Source organism: Mirounga angustirostris, unplaced genomic scaffold, assembly GCF_029215605.1.
Source record: "Mirounga angustirostris isolate CCGP_5_RB_7025 unplaced genomic scaffold, mMirAng1.0.hap1 SCAF_6, whole genome shotgun sequence".
NCBI lineage: Eukaryota > Metazoa > Chordata > Mammalia > Carnivora > Phocidae > Mirounga > Mirounga angustirostris.
This window is the reverse complement of record NW_026991714.1, coordinates 105,089,386-105,103,876: the sequence shown is the minus strand read 5'-3', so window position 1 is coordinate 105,103,876 and position 14,491 is coordinate 105,089,386. Positions and strand designations below refer to the sequence as shown.

The following is a 14,491-nucleotide window of genomic DNA, read 5'->3' as shown; positions in this document are numbered from 1 at the left end:
CTTTAAGGTTCAGATTTCTTACTTTACCATTACAGTGACAAATGATCTTTGTCCTATTATGGAGGATTATCATTGATCTGATCATGTCCTTCTGTTGTGAAATCTCAATTTCATGGCTAGATCAACTTTTACAAGTAGGCTTAAGGGCTATGAGCTTTCAGTTCCTATGTAGAGTATTCAATGGGCTATGGACTAAAAATACCTTTATTCAAATATAAGAAACCAATAAATAAATCCATGAGGATATAATGCTAGAGTTAATTTGTTATTCTGTCTGGATATGCTATTATTATTTACTTAGGGGAACTCCCCTCCCCTCTCAAAAAAAAAAAGTCTCTAAAGGAATATGTTTGACACTTCCATAAGGACATTCAGTGAAGATCTATACATGCCCCTCAAAATATGGCATGTTGGCAGCTATTTGTTCTACCTGCCTTTGAGCAAAGTTGATTTTCACAAAACTGACACTTAATGAACAGAATCATAATTGAACCAAAATATATGTAAATGGAGAAAAGTTCTACTGTTCCCAGACATCAAATAGGCAACACAGGTACCAGTCACAGATACCTGGAATCCTGCATTATAATCTTGATCATTTCCTGCAGAAGAAGAGAGGGCCATTTGCCCAGAGCCCCCATGTCTTCTCAGAGTGCCAACTTCACCACTTTCTGGGCCTCTCTACAGCCTTCGTTGCCACCCACCCAGCCTACAATGTAGCTGGGATGACAGACCTGGGACAGTACTTATTCAGTGTTCCCTAATTGTATGAGGGGAATTTCCTGCTTGGGGAAATACTCTTTAAAGTATGGAATGCCCTCAAATGAAGACTGTACTTACTTACCATTGGAGGGTAGATTCACAATTAAGAAACGTGGTTATCATCATAACCAGGATAAAATGGGGTAAACAAGTTATACTGTAGGGCCTCTTCCTGTCCCTCCAGTTCCAACAAAGGTGACCATACAGTCCTTGGTCTAAGCAACCAGCTTAGGGACAAGGCAATTTTAAATTATATTCCATGCAGACTCCAGAGATGACAATAGGAATTCAAGGCTTTGGAAACACTGGGTAAACCAAATTAATGTTTTGGGATCAGATAATTTAAGGAAAACTGTGCACCAACTCTCTTCAATGTTGTTAGGCAAACTGGAATTCCTTTTAGCTTAATGTAGAGTTCATTCATTTTGAAATTACAGATTTCAACTACTCTACTCCCCAAACAATGATATTTTTACAAATATTAGTGAGTTTCCCAATTCTCTCCATCACTTTTGCTGCAGGTAATGATCTACTTAGTAATTTTTAAGTATTATAATCTCTTTACTTAAAGCAAAAAAAAAAAATCAAATCACAAAATTATATTATAGCATGGATTTACTTGCCTTCCCAGTAGACCGCCACTAAATTCTGTTTAATATAAGTTAAAATCACTAGGTTTGACAGGTATGGTTTTCTCATCAAGGACTTGAAAAGCACTGTGTTCCTTCTAAAGAGCCGAGGCAGCAATAATGAGCCCAGAGCTCTGCACAGCCAAGTGTCCCTCCCTGCAACCACTAAGAGCAATAAAAAGCCGAGCTCCTACCTCGATGATTGGTGAGATCCCTGGAAGCAGAAGGCAGGGGTGTATAGTGGTGCACTGGAGAGGCCGTGATGCGGTCACTGGAAGCCTGTGTAATAAAAGAAAATGTCAACATGAAGTAACACCAAACACTAAATGCCTTCATTTACCAAACATGCCTCCTAGGGATCTGGGCCTGGAAGAAATATTATCAACCAAGAGTCTTAGGAAGCGAGGGTTGTCTGTGCTGAGATAATGTTCTGGGGAGTGTAGGGTAGCATACAAAGCTTTGAGGAGCCTCGGTACAGGTGGAAGGGCCCTGAGACAAGGGGACCACTTGTTTATTTCCTGAACTGAAAGGAGGAGGAAGAAGAAGGGAGAGAGGGTGAAGGCCAGAAATGATAGAGAGTTAGATTTCTGTCACAGGCCTTCTTCCAGTACTTCCCACAGATTAAATGTTCACTATGAGATTTCTCTAGAAACCAGTGAGGACGCTGAGCTTTGCCCCAGGATGGATGGGGAAAAACGGGGCTGGTTTGTGTGGGCCCTGTGGCATTGAGACACACAGAAGCTGAGGGCTCAGCAGCAGGAAGTGACCGTACTGAAGGATATAAACCATTGCACACTTTGCAGTTGGGGTTCTGGTTAAGTTTAACAATAACACTGAAAAAGTCATCTGAAATTTGGGATATAATGGTCATCAATGAAATTTTGCCATTCCAAGACCTAAAAGAAAATGATATGAAATGTATCTTGAAGATGAATTTTTATTGTACACAAACAGCTCTTTAACCATCAAACTGTATATAGTGTGACCCGTATGTGTAAGTGGTGCTATCTTTCTTTCTCTCTAGCTCTACAACCATGGGGATGAGGCCAAGAACAGAGGACTACAGCTGTCGGGTCAGCTGTCCCTCAGAACCAATGACCGGTCTGTCACATTCAGAGGGTGGCTGCTTATAGCAAAAAGCATCACTACTGCAATTCTTACTGAGACTTCTGAATCAAATACTACTTTTTTTTTTTTAATATCCCAAAAAGAACATCTGCTAGGATCAAAATCCTAAGCTTACAACCTTTCCAAGCTTCAAGAAAAAGTAAATTTCATTAATGCTACATTTTTCTTTCTGGAATAGGAAATACATTCTATGGGATATATTTGCCCTGCTAGGAGCAGGCCTTTTCTCCAAAGAGATTATCTACATTATAGGAATCAAAACTAAGTAGGAGATTAGACCCACTTACTAGAAAAACCCTTTAAACACCGCTTCTGACATTTGAGATGTTTGATTAAGCGGCTTTCAGTGGAGACTTACAGAAAGAGTTCTGAATGGGGCAGAATCAGAAGCTCTGTCCCTAAGGTAGAGACAGATTTCAGGTAGCATTACTTCACTCCAACTCCAAGGGAAATATGTGGTGTTTAAAGCTTGATCCAAGGGTATTGGGTCCAGAAAGATAAAAGTTCAGTCACTAAGAAAAATGTTTTAAAAAGTAGACAAGATTTGCTAGATACTACATCATTAGATATTTAGGATACTGCAAGAACACAAAAGAGTCAGAAATTAGATTAAATTTCAAATACTAGAGTCACCACATGTCCCTCCATTTGGCAGTCAGGGTCTCCTGTAATCCCCACATGATAAATGAGACACAGTGACAGTGTTCTAAATATGGCACCTATTCGATGCTTAAGGCAGCATGTATGGGCAAAGTAATAGGGGCCATCCTTCCATTGATCTACCATACTTCCTTAGTAAAAGGCCATAGCTTCTCTGTCAATGTTTCTATTCCATCTCAATGCTAAAAAGGCCTACAATTCCAGTATGAGTTTTAGGTTACTATATTGTGATATTTCTTACTGCATTTAATCTCAATTTGGGCTGTTGACAATTTGATGACAGCTTTTCCTAAAATTACTGGAAGAAACTACCTTTCAGCAAATACCTCTTACTGGGCAAAACATTAGAGCTTTATAACCAAGAGTAAAATAGCTATTTACCTTGATTTCCAGGTGTAGTCAAAGCAAAACTGGTATGGCTCGAGTTCTATTTTGCAGTCATCGAACTATGCCTAACGTCTAATTACTTTTCTGCTCAGTGTCCATTTATAAACTCGAGTCATGAAAACAAATCCAGGAAAAGAACAATTTTGCAAATGGTGCCTTTCAGTGGAACATCTATGGCTGGATGTTTAGGGAAACTACTACAAATTAAGATTCTAACTACCAGTTCTTTGACTTGGCTCTTATCAAAAGGAAGTCCATGTGATCTTTTCAATTTGTTCTCTGAATATTATGCTTGCAGGCACAATTAAGAAAAGCATGATTATCATATGGAACAACTGGACAAGACAATGTCTTCAACTTGCACACTACCTGCCCCCGAATAAAGCACTTCCTTGGAGTTCCAATGGTGCAATCGGTTAGCAGTGATACTTATACAACAGTACGGGTGCAGCAAAATAAAGAACTTCTCCTGAAACTGAAGCAACATACCCACAGTGTATTGAGTATGAGATGGTAGAAATGTAAGTGGAAAAACTTAAATAATGTTTCCTTTTACCTGAATTAAGAAGATATTCCCTAAAATGGGAATAGGGAAATTTGGGTAAATCTGAATCTTCAGAACCACAAATCTTCTCAGATCTTTGAGTCCTTGCCAAATTTCCTAACTACCCATGGCAGAGAACTGTACTTTTACATTTTACTTTTGAAATCACTCCTGTCCCAGGGTGCCTTGGTGGCTCAGTCGGTTAAGCATCTGCCTTTGGCTCAGGTCATGATCCCAGGGTCCTGGGCTCGAGTCCCGCATCAGGCTCCCTGCTCAGCTGGGAGCCTGCTTCTCCCTCTCCCTCTCCCTCTCCCCCCGCCCCCACTTGTGATCTCTCTCTTTCTCTCTCTGTCAAATAAATAAATAAAATCTTTAAAAAAAAAGATATCACTCCTGTCCGAAGATATTTGTAACATCTACAATAAAATATTAGCATCCAGAATACATATGTCCCTAAATAATTAAAAATACAATAGAAAGGGCACCTGGGTGGCTCAGTTGGTTAAGCGACTGCCTTCGGCTCAGGTCATGATCCTGGAGTCCCAGGATCAAGTCCCACATCGGGCTCCCTGCTCGGCAGGGAGTCTGCCTCTCTCTCTGACCCTCCTCCCTCTCATGCTCTCTATCTCATTCTCTCTCTCAAATAAATAAATAAAATCTTTAAAAAAAAATACAATAGAAAAATGGACAATGGAAACATAAGGCAATTCAAAGGAGAGAAAACCTGAGTGGTCAATGAATGAAAGAGAAGATGGTCAAATTCACTAATCTTAAGAGCAATGCGTATTAAAACAAGACAAAATTTTTCCACTCGCCATATTGGCAAACTTTCAAGTCTTACAACAAGTGCCAAGGAGATTAAAGGGAAAGAACTTTTATCCTCTCGTCCCTTGCCATTGGGAATGGACCCTGGTTCAATTACTTTGGAGAGTAATTTAGCAATATCTAGTAAAATTGAAAATTAGTACAGCAACTCCATTTCAAATGTATACACTATGGAAAATTTCACTCAGGTCTATAAAGTGGAACATAAAACAGTGTTTATTGCATGATTATTTAGAACAGAACAAATTGGAAGTAGTTCAAATGCCTTTCAATGAGGAAAATGGATAAATAAAATGTTGTATATTCATATGACAGAATAATATTTAGCATTTAAGAGTAATAAACCTGATCTAGGTATCTCAACTTGAATAGGTCTAAAATTTTAACACAGTGAAAATACAAGTTGCAAAATGATAAATATGGTATATTTATATATATGTAGTTCTTTGACATCATGTTTGTATGGAAACATCTACAAATTATACAAGTTAAACACTAAATTCATGAAAATGGTTTTCTCTGCCAGAAGGCAGAGTAATAGGACTGGGGCTAACAGAGTGGGAGGAGCTTCGATTATATGTATATAAGATTTATTTATTTTATTTAAAGACAAGGCTTAGAAACAAATATATCAAAATATTAGAAAATATAAATTCTGTCCCTTGCCAGTGGCAAAGTAATTACATGTGTTCATTATGTTTCAACTTTTCTACATTTTTGAAATTTCTCAAAATTAAACAAAAAAATTGAAAAAAAAACAACAACAACAAGGTTTCTGTGTCCTCTCTGATCCATACCATCCTATATTGATATGAACCCATAATGAGAGGAAATTTCTTCTAACAGCTTCCCAATACTCGCACAACATGGATTAAGGCCATTGATGGTTGGCTTTTTTGCAATGAAATATCCCATTTCTGTTTTTTCCAAAGCTGCCAAATGTGACAATAGATTGGAAGAAGCTGTTAAATAATAGTAAATATGTACCCACTTCACACCAAGGCTTGAAATGATCATGCCAGCCTGGTAAGTCCTTCTGCCTAAGATTTGTCAAAGCATACTGAAGGTTTCTATCCTCTTTCCCTACTCACAATTGGAGAGCTGCTGCTAATTTTTTAAACTCACATCAATAATGATAATAGTCACTAATATACCGTACACTGCAATTTCCATTAATGCAGGAAGGAAGGAGAACCTTGCCAATCTCATTGGAAAAGAGTCAATGGGAGTATAGCATACTCCATAAGAGACTTGCAAAGTGAGAATTTCACTCAGTGGTTGCAGAAAACAAATGTCTTCAGATGAGTATGTAAAATTCAAGTCCCTTCCCATTGGGTGCATTCCATGGAAACCTGCATTCCAATGGATATTTCTGAACATCATGGATGCCCTGAAGGAATATGATACAGACCACAGGAGGAGCGATTTGGCAGGCTTCAAAACAAGAAGGGGGTAGCTACAAAGTTGTTTAATAGCCATAAATCTCCTACTATTTTTCACAAAATACCATCTAAGACCACATCTCTACAACTCATTCCCCATTACTCAGCTCAAGTGGAGCGCTTTGGCATGCTCACTCACCCTTAAATCATACACAGTATAAAGTGATCCTGGGTCTGGGAAATTTGTCAGCCTCCTTCAAGTAAAAGCAATCTTCACTTTTCATCACAATTCATTCCCTGAAACTGTGGTATAAAGCTGACTCTTCTAAAAACATTTATTTTCTTTTATAAGAAAAAGCATCACTCAGTTATCAAGTATTTAATAACCACCTACTATATGCCAAGCCCTGTGCTGAGAATACCAAGAAAAATAAAAAGAAGGTTTTGGTTGCATTCCTGACTCATCAAAAAAAAAAAAAAAAGATAACCATGATTAATACTGGTTATTAAGAGTCACCGACTGGTAGCATGACCCCCATACTCTGTATTATTACAGAAATTTGTCCCTGACCTCTATTATGACACATGAACACATGGAACAGTGATTATGTCCTTGCTTGTTTCTTATTCATACTAAGAGAAAGTTTTCAAGATTAACTATATTAGCTTTCCAAGATTAACAATACTATTAACCCTGGTACCTAACATGCTGCCAGAAATATAGAAAGAAGTTAGTGCATGGTGACCGAATGAATAAAACATTTTAATCTCAAAGATAAAACTGGCTATACAATGATTATAATTCAACAAAACAAAAGTGTGAGCCACGTTGCCAGAATCAGAGGTAAAAACTTGCCATCACCTGAAAGATTAATTAGAAGCCGAAGAACCCACCTGAAGAAGGAGACTCCTAACCTGCTCCCAGGTGAAGGCACCATACCTTTCAGTGTGAAGCAAGACAGAAAGCTTTCATGACAGAGATATTGGGTTGGGAATGACAGACAGGCTTGGGAGAAGAAATCGCCATATATTGTCAGAGCCAGAAGTCAAGAAATTTGGAGGGAACAAAAAATGGTAAGGTAGGGGTGAGGCTGAGTCAATAACCAAGAGACTAAGAAATATCCCAAAGGAGCAAAAGGCAGAGTCTGGGCAAGAGCACAGCATTCAGCTGAATAAGGAAGCTGAAGCCTGGTTCAGGCTATAAGTCAGTCAGAGAAGGATAGGGTGTCAAAGACTTCTCTGAAATAAGGAAGCTCCTTGAAGGCAACAGCCTGGAGCTTCCCATTGCTTCTATCTGGTATAAAGGGGTCCAGTTCTGCCAGTGGCTAAAATGGCATCAGGCCCAGAGTTATAGTTTAGGAATATTTGTGGAAGGAGGGAAGAAGGGAGGGAAGAAAAAAAAAAAAAAGGAAAAAAGAACCAGGAACAGAAAAAAGGAAGGAAGGACTATGGGGCTTGGGCATTTTGTGGGCTATTACATAAATAATGAAATCATAGAATGTAGGAGATGTAAAAGACCTTACAAATCATCTAGAACGGTGACTTCCAAAATATTTTTAGCACCCACTAATATAGCAGAAGGAAAAATAAAAATCTAAATATTGGGGCATTATGGAAATAATCATGATTTCTTATGGCAAGCAAATAAAACTATAATATAAAAGAGGGAGAAATATGCCAAGATTTTTATTATATAATATTAAGTAAACATAGTAAATATTAAAATAGTACATATGCTGTGATTTTTAACAGTATAAGATTTACAATAGGTAAAAGCTAATAGGCAAAGATTAAAGATTTTTGTTGGGGAACCTGGGTGGCTCAATGGGTTTAAGCATCTGACTCTTGCTTTCAGCTCAGGTCATGATCTCAGGGTCGTGATCTCAGCGTTGTGAGATCCAGGCCCACATGGAGCCCCATGTCGGGGCTCTGCACAAAGTCTGCTTGGGATTCTCTCCCTTTCCTTCTCCCTCGCCCTCTGCCCACCCCTCCTCCCCCATACGCCCACATTTGTTCTCTCTCTAAAATAAATAAAATCTTTAAAAAATGATTTCTGTTAATGTGATTTAGAGTGATTTGATTTTTCAACTTATTTAATTATGTCATTGCTTCTTGCAATTTAAAATATTTAAAATTTAAATATTTAAAATCCTACTTATATATCAGGGCTGATATAAAACAATGGATTTTTCCATCAAGTATCTTTCCAACCTCTCCCATTGGAGTGAGGCGAGATGGACAAAGAGGGACGAATAATTGGAGGTAAGGAAGGAAGAGAAGGGGATTGGAAAGAGAGGAGGCAAAGTGTGGCACAGGAGCTAATATTTCCTGAATGCATCCTAAGTGCTAATGGTTTTCCAGTGTATGAGGTAAGTCCAATTATAACCCTCATTTGAGAAATAAGAAAACAGAGAGGTAGAATAAGTAACATGTCCAAGGCTATACAGTTCTAAAGTCCACAGTGTGATTAAGAACCAAGTCAGAAGGCTAAAGCCCCCACAGCCCAAGTTGTTTCCCCAGTGCCACCCTCTGTCTTCACTGGGGACCCCAAGATTTTTTATAATACTCTTCTCCTGACCATCACTTACCTTTGCCCCATACCACAGCAGGACCCTATCTGGTCCTTTCTGGTAAGAATATAGACTTCAAGGCACACGGGTCAAGACCCAACCTGAGAGTGAATGCCTTACAGCCCCTAAGACAGGAACTTCTTGAACCATCAAATGAGAGAAAATTTACTAAAAAAAGTATGGGTAATTTTAAAAGCAGAATATTCTGTCTATAAAATAATCACCTTTGTCCACAGAAATATGATGAAACACAATATTTTGCCTCTAATTATTAATCCTTGCTAAAAACTTAGTTTTTGTCATATGCTCAAACATAGAACATAATCAGAATCTAAGATACATTATAATTTGCAAGTAATGGGTGTATGTATAATTGTGTGTGTCCCAGGGCGCCTGGGTGGCTCAGTTGTTAAGTGTCTGCCTTCAGCTCAGGTCATGACCCCAGGGTCCTGGGATCGAGCCCCACGTCGGGCTCCCTGCTCAGCGGGAAGCCTGCTTCTCCCTCTCCCACTGCCCCTGCTTGTGTTCCTGCTCTCGCTGTGTCTCTCTCTGTCAGATAAATAAATAAAATCTTAAAAAAAAAATAATTGTGTGTATCCCATTCCTTGAGCACTAATTATATGCAGGCATCTTATACACAGAGTTTCATTTAACTATCTCAACAACCTTAAGATATAAGTACCATTATTATTACCATTTTATAGATAAGGCAACTGAAATTTAGGAAGATTATATAACTTGCCCAAGAGTACCCAGCTATTATGTGGGCAATTTGGAATTCTGACCAACACTGCTTGATTCCATAGCCTGAATCCCAAAACTGTGCAATGAACTTGAAGCTTGAAGGTATCTGAAAAAGACAACCTTCCTGGACTTAGTATATATACACTAAGGCAGATAATATATATTTGTAGTGACAGATGATTCAATCCATGTTAATATGTAACATATTATGTGGCCTGGCATATAAATAAAACCATTAAGTTATTTATTAATAACTAATTGGCTATGTAATGTAGACACAGGAGTGTTTCAGATCTCCTTGGCCATTTAGGGTTAACACAACCAGTGGGTCTGGAGTCAACCTGTACCAGCTCATAATGGTTAAATTTTCAGGAATCTTGTGTTAACACAGGCTTTATTTAAAATTGAATTACATACACTTGTAATTGGATAAATTATATGAAAAGGTAATATATACCATAACTCATCACTTCCTACTTTACAGAATTTTACTGTTATTTATGCTCTTTACGTTATTTGTGTCTATTACAACTCTATAGTGGAAATCCTATATAATGATGCTTTACTTCACATCTCTTTCCACCTGTTCAGTGATGTTGCTTTGGTAGCCTGACACTGCCATGGTGGGAGTATTGACAGCAGAAGTTGCCAAATGCTACAAATTGGGGATTGACTTACTATTTTACTGATTTCCTAAACTTAAGAAAGTGATAAAAAAAATGTTAATGATGCAGATTAAAAATATATTGTGCCTTTCATCAATACAATGTGAATAGCATAAAAATGTGAGGAAATATTCTTCCAATATTCAAACCCTGTTATCCAGTTCAGTAAAGACATTGCTCAGGTCATTGACAAATGAGGGAAGTCCTGACCTGTTCAGTAAGAAGGGAAAATAGTTGATATTTCATATCAGGACTACACTTGTTCATCTACGACAACCTTAGATTGGCTATGGACATGAGAGTTTGGCCAAAATAATCAAAAATATTCTGTGAGAATCAACTGGCTGCATGGAATTTATAACAAAAGGCATCATATAATTTTTATTTGTAAATTGCATGTTACTCATCCTTTATAAATATGAAAATTACAATAAACATTCATCCTTTTTTTTTCCCCCAGAGATCTGGTTGTTTAACTTTTACCAGCACACCACTACATATAACCCTTATTAAGTAACATCTACAGTACGTTTGGGGCTATGTAGAAAAGGGTTATTTTACGGCCTAGGAATGGAAAGGATAGTAAGAAAAAAGCTAATTAAGCTTCAAGGATTCTGTCCTTGACTTATTTACTAGTTGGATATCTTCTACTTCTCTGTTTTCTATGCTCAGATGCCTTGCTGACCAAGATTTAGAGCCAGGCTCCATCCAGCTGTACGACCTTGGGCGATTTACGTAAACTCTTCAAGCCACTTTCTTTGACTATAAAATGGTAATAACAATAGTCATGTTGTTATGACGAGGATAACGACGATAGTTAAAAATTGCTAACACATATCAGTGCTTACTTTGTATCTGGGACTACGCTAAACACTTTCCACGTATTAATTTATTCAATCTTCACAACATTCCCATGAGGCAGGTATAACCTCTACTCCTTTGTTACAGATGAGGAAAACTAAGGCCCAGAAAAACTGAGGAACTTGACCAAGGTCTCACTTAGTTTCTTGGGCTCCTGGTATGTGGCAAGGGGGACACAAATCCAGGCAGCTTGCCTCCAGTGGCCACTGTCTTAACCATTCTGAGCTTTTATGGCCTCTCTTCTCAATAAAGGTAAGAGACAAAGATCTTAGCATTGCTCATTAAATATTAGCTGTGATTAATTTTTACTTCATTCTAATTTTGTATGGCCTGTAATTTTGTATAGCTTACCTCTTCAAGTAGGTTTAAGTTTCTTGAGAGGTAGGACTAACGTTTCATGACCTCTCGGGCCCTTCATCGTAACTATGACAGGGATATGCTCATCGTTACTTATTACGTGAGTAGACTCTACCCCCCACTTGTCAAGCAGAAAAGTACTACTGAGATCCCTTTTGAGGGCAGAAATAGTGAGATCTTTATAGCCTTGTTATAATCTGGGTTCATCCACAGATTTGCTGCATTATTGTGATGGTCTAAACCAGCGTTAGTAAATAGATACATATGGCATTTCTCATCTGCGTTTGTAGGGTTATCTTAGAAATAATATTATGTCATGGTAGTCCTACAGGCTTGATTTATTTTGGCTTAAAAGAAGGAACTTGCCTCATGTGTCTCTCTTCCTCTCACAGAGATTTTTATTCTCGAGGGCTGTGGGTCAAGTCCTGTCCTTGGAACCAAAGTAGTTTTCCAAAATAAGGTGGAGCCAGCTCTGTCAAGCTAGGCCAGATCTGCTGTCAGTGCCTTTCCCAAATACATCAGACCCTCTGCTTGTAAAAATAAATTGATACCAATGCAAGAAATTTATTAGGAGATGACAGCCCAGTTCATAATGGAAATATGGAGAAAACATCATCCTTCAAAACTGACAGTTTATCCATCATGCCTCAGATTCCTGAGATAGAAACAGGCACTGTCACATGCAATCCACCGAGGACACGTTGTCTTGGATTTCCTTATGACAGGAAACTCCGAAATAATCCAGAAGAAGGGAAGGACTTGTACTGCCCTTAATGTGCTCAGCCATAAATTTTTAGCATTAGTAGAAGAAACATGTGGCCAAGGAAATGAATGATGAGGGAAGTCAGGAGGCCTGGAGTTCTCCAACGGCCCCCTTCTTTCTCTCTCTCGGGGGTGATGAACTGGGCCAGGGGTCAGAGAGGGTGACCGCACTGCTGTGAGGGACATCAATATCCTGTTATGTGTGAGCAGAGCCAACAGGTGGCAGGGCACCACTGTGGACACACCACAGTTGGCTCTGCTTGAGGTTTGGGGGAGCAGGTCACCTTGCCCTGCTAACTTTCCAAATGTGGTTATTTTGCTTAGCTTGTTATTTGTATTGATAAACTTGAGACACTTTAGGAGGGCCATTTTAATTAGGAATAAATGCAAGGAAATTTGTGGGGATCACAAGAGGCCTGATCTTTGCAGGCTTAATGAGGTGACCTACACAACCCCGTATGAAATAATTGTGTATGTATTAAAAGCTGCTTTGGAAAATATAATAGTGGTAGTAAATTGGAATGAAATGAACATGGTCTTAGAGGGAAAAAAAACATTCACTGCCAATTTTATGGGGCCTTAAAATATTTATGTTCTAAACTTGCGTTCTTTGGAGATTTGCTGAGTGTTGCTAGAATGAGGAAACTTTTTTAATGAGATACATGCATATTTTTTAAATTTATAAATCTTTTTAGCAAAAATAGAAAGTCATAAATGTGAAACGGAAACCTAAACAAGGCAAGTACAGCCTTAATGGCCTTATATTTTAATTCATTCTTTATATCAGAAAAAATAAAAGCATGGGAAATTTCATTTAAATGTGAGTAATACACAAGGAATCTTTATTTGCTGTTGGTGTCTGTCTGAGGTACAGAGAACATTGGCATGAATGTGACATACCAGATAAACTTGAGCTTTGATGCATTTGTTACATTACGTGGATATGAATGGGATATGTGCATTCTTGGGTTAAACACAAAGTCAAATACAGGGATTTGATCCACTCCCCGACATAAATCCCTAAGAACAGCAGCAAAATAAATTACCTGTTGATCGAGTCCTTAGTCACAGGTAACCGTGTTTGACAAAACACAAAGTGAGTCTGTAATTCTTAAGACTCCAAATCCTTCTTTAACTGCTCTCATCCTCTGAAAGAGGCAAATGAACTTCTAATTGTTCATATTTGTGTCAGCCAATCTTCCTGATTCCCTGTTTCAAGCAAGACCTAAAAGTGTTGACTTTCCATGTCCAAACTAAATATATCTGTGTTTCCTTTTGCTTTCTATCTAAGTGCATGCCAGCATGACTTAACATTCATCCAAGGTTTATTTCAATATTAGTGGAAAACAAGCCATTTTTCAGTTTAATGAATAGCATCAGTGTCTGCCTTTTAACCAAAAATGTGACCTTACACTTGATGGATCTCACCAGAAGGCACATTCTCAAATTATTTTTCTACTGGAGGTTATGACTATCGCTTCCCAAATTACCGAGGCAGTGGCAAGGGAAAGCCCGCATCACACAGCAGCTCAGACAAACAGAACTCAGACTGAACAAAATGGTAGTCTCATTTATGAAACAAGGAAAGGGGAATGGAAAAGAAAGCCTGAACTCTGTGGGAGGGGGATAAAAAGAAAAGAAAAAAAAGACCTCCTCTGAGCTTTACGGAACAGGAGATGCAGAGCAGCTGAAGGTCCCATACTTCTTTGTTAATACCATTTTTGTTTCCAAATCATTCCAAATTGGGAAGGTGAAGGCTGAGCATTACTGATTCAGAAAAACTCCAAGAAGATATCTGATATTTCTTCCTTATTAAGGATGATGGAGTGTAATTGATGGGCCTGGTGCCTGGCCAATTCCAACTTTTTGAGAATGCCGCTTAATGTGCGGACATTATTTTTGGACTACTGAACGCCAGAAAATAATGAGCTGGCATTCAGCTTTGGTGAATAAGACCCTGAATTTTCATCTAAAAGCAGTTTTGAGTTATTGCTGTAGATAAGGTGTAACTGTGCAAGGGAATTTTATCCATGTTTCTCCCATGAATCATAAATGAGGAAAAAAATTACAGTCTAAATTGCACTTAAAAGGAATAAAGTCTTTTCATGTCATACATGATTTATCAAAATGATCTCATTTTAAGGGTACTGTGGTGTATCTTGATTAATCACATTAGGAAGCATGATGAATGGCCTCTTTAATGGTAACACAGGAT

General features: G+C 38.3%; 1 protein-coding gene across 3 annotated transcripts in view; it reads right to left on the bottom strand.

The window, feature by feature from the left end:
* The window catches only part of LRMDA (leucine rich melanocyte differentiation associated), a 1,045,267-nt gene that overhangs the window by 202,621 nt on the left and 828,155 nt on the right, over nt 1–14,491 (bottom strand). For all 3 annotated transcript variants that reach the window (XM_054508231.2, XM_064594858.1, XM_054508230.2), the window contains exon 6: nt 1,586–1,670. In XM_054508231.2, coding sequence (XP_054364206.1) covers nt 1,586–1,670 — 85 coding nt within the window. The remainder of the gene's footprint in view (nt 1–1,585; nt 1,671–14,491) is intronic.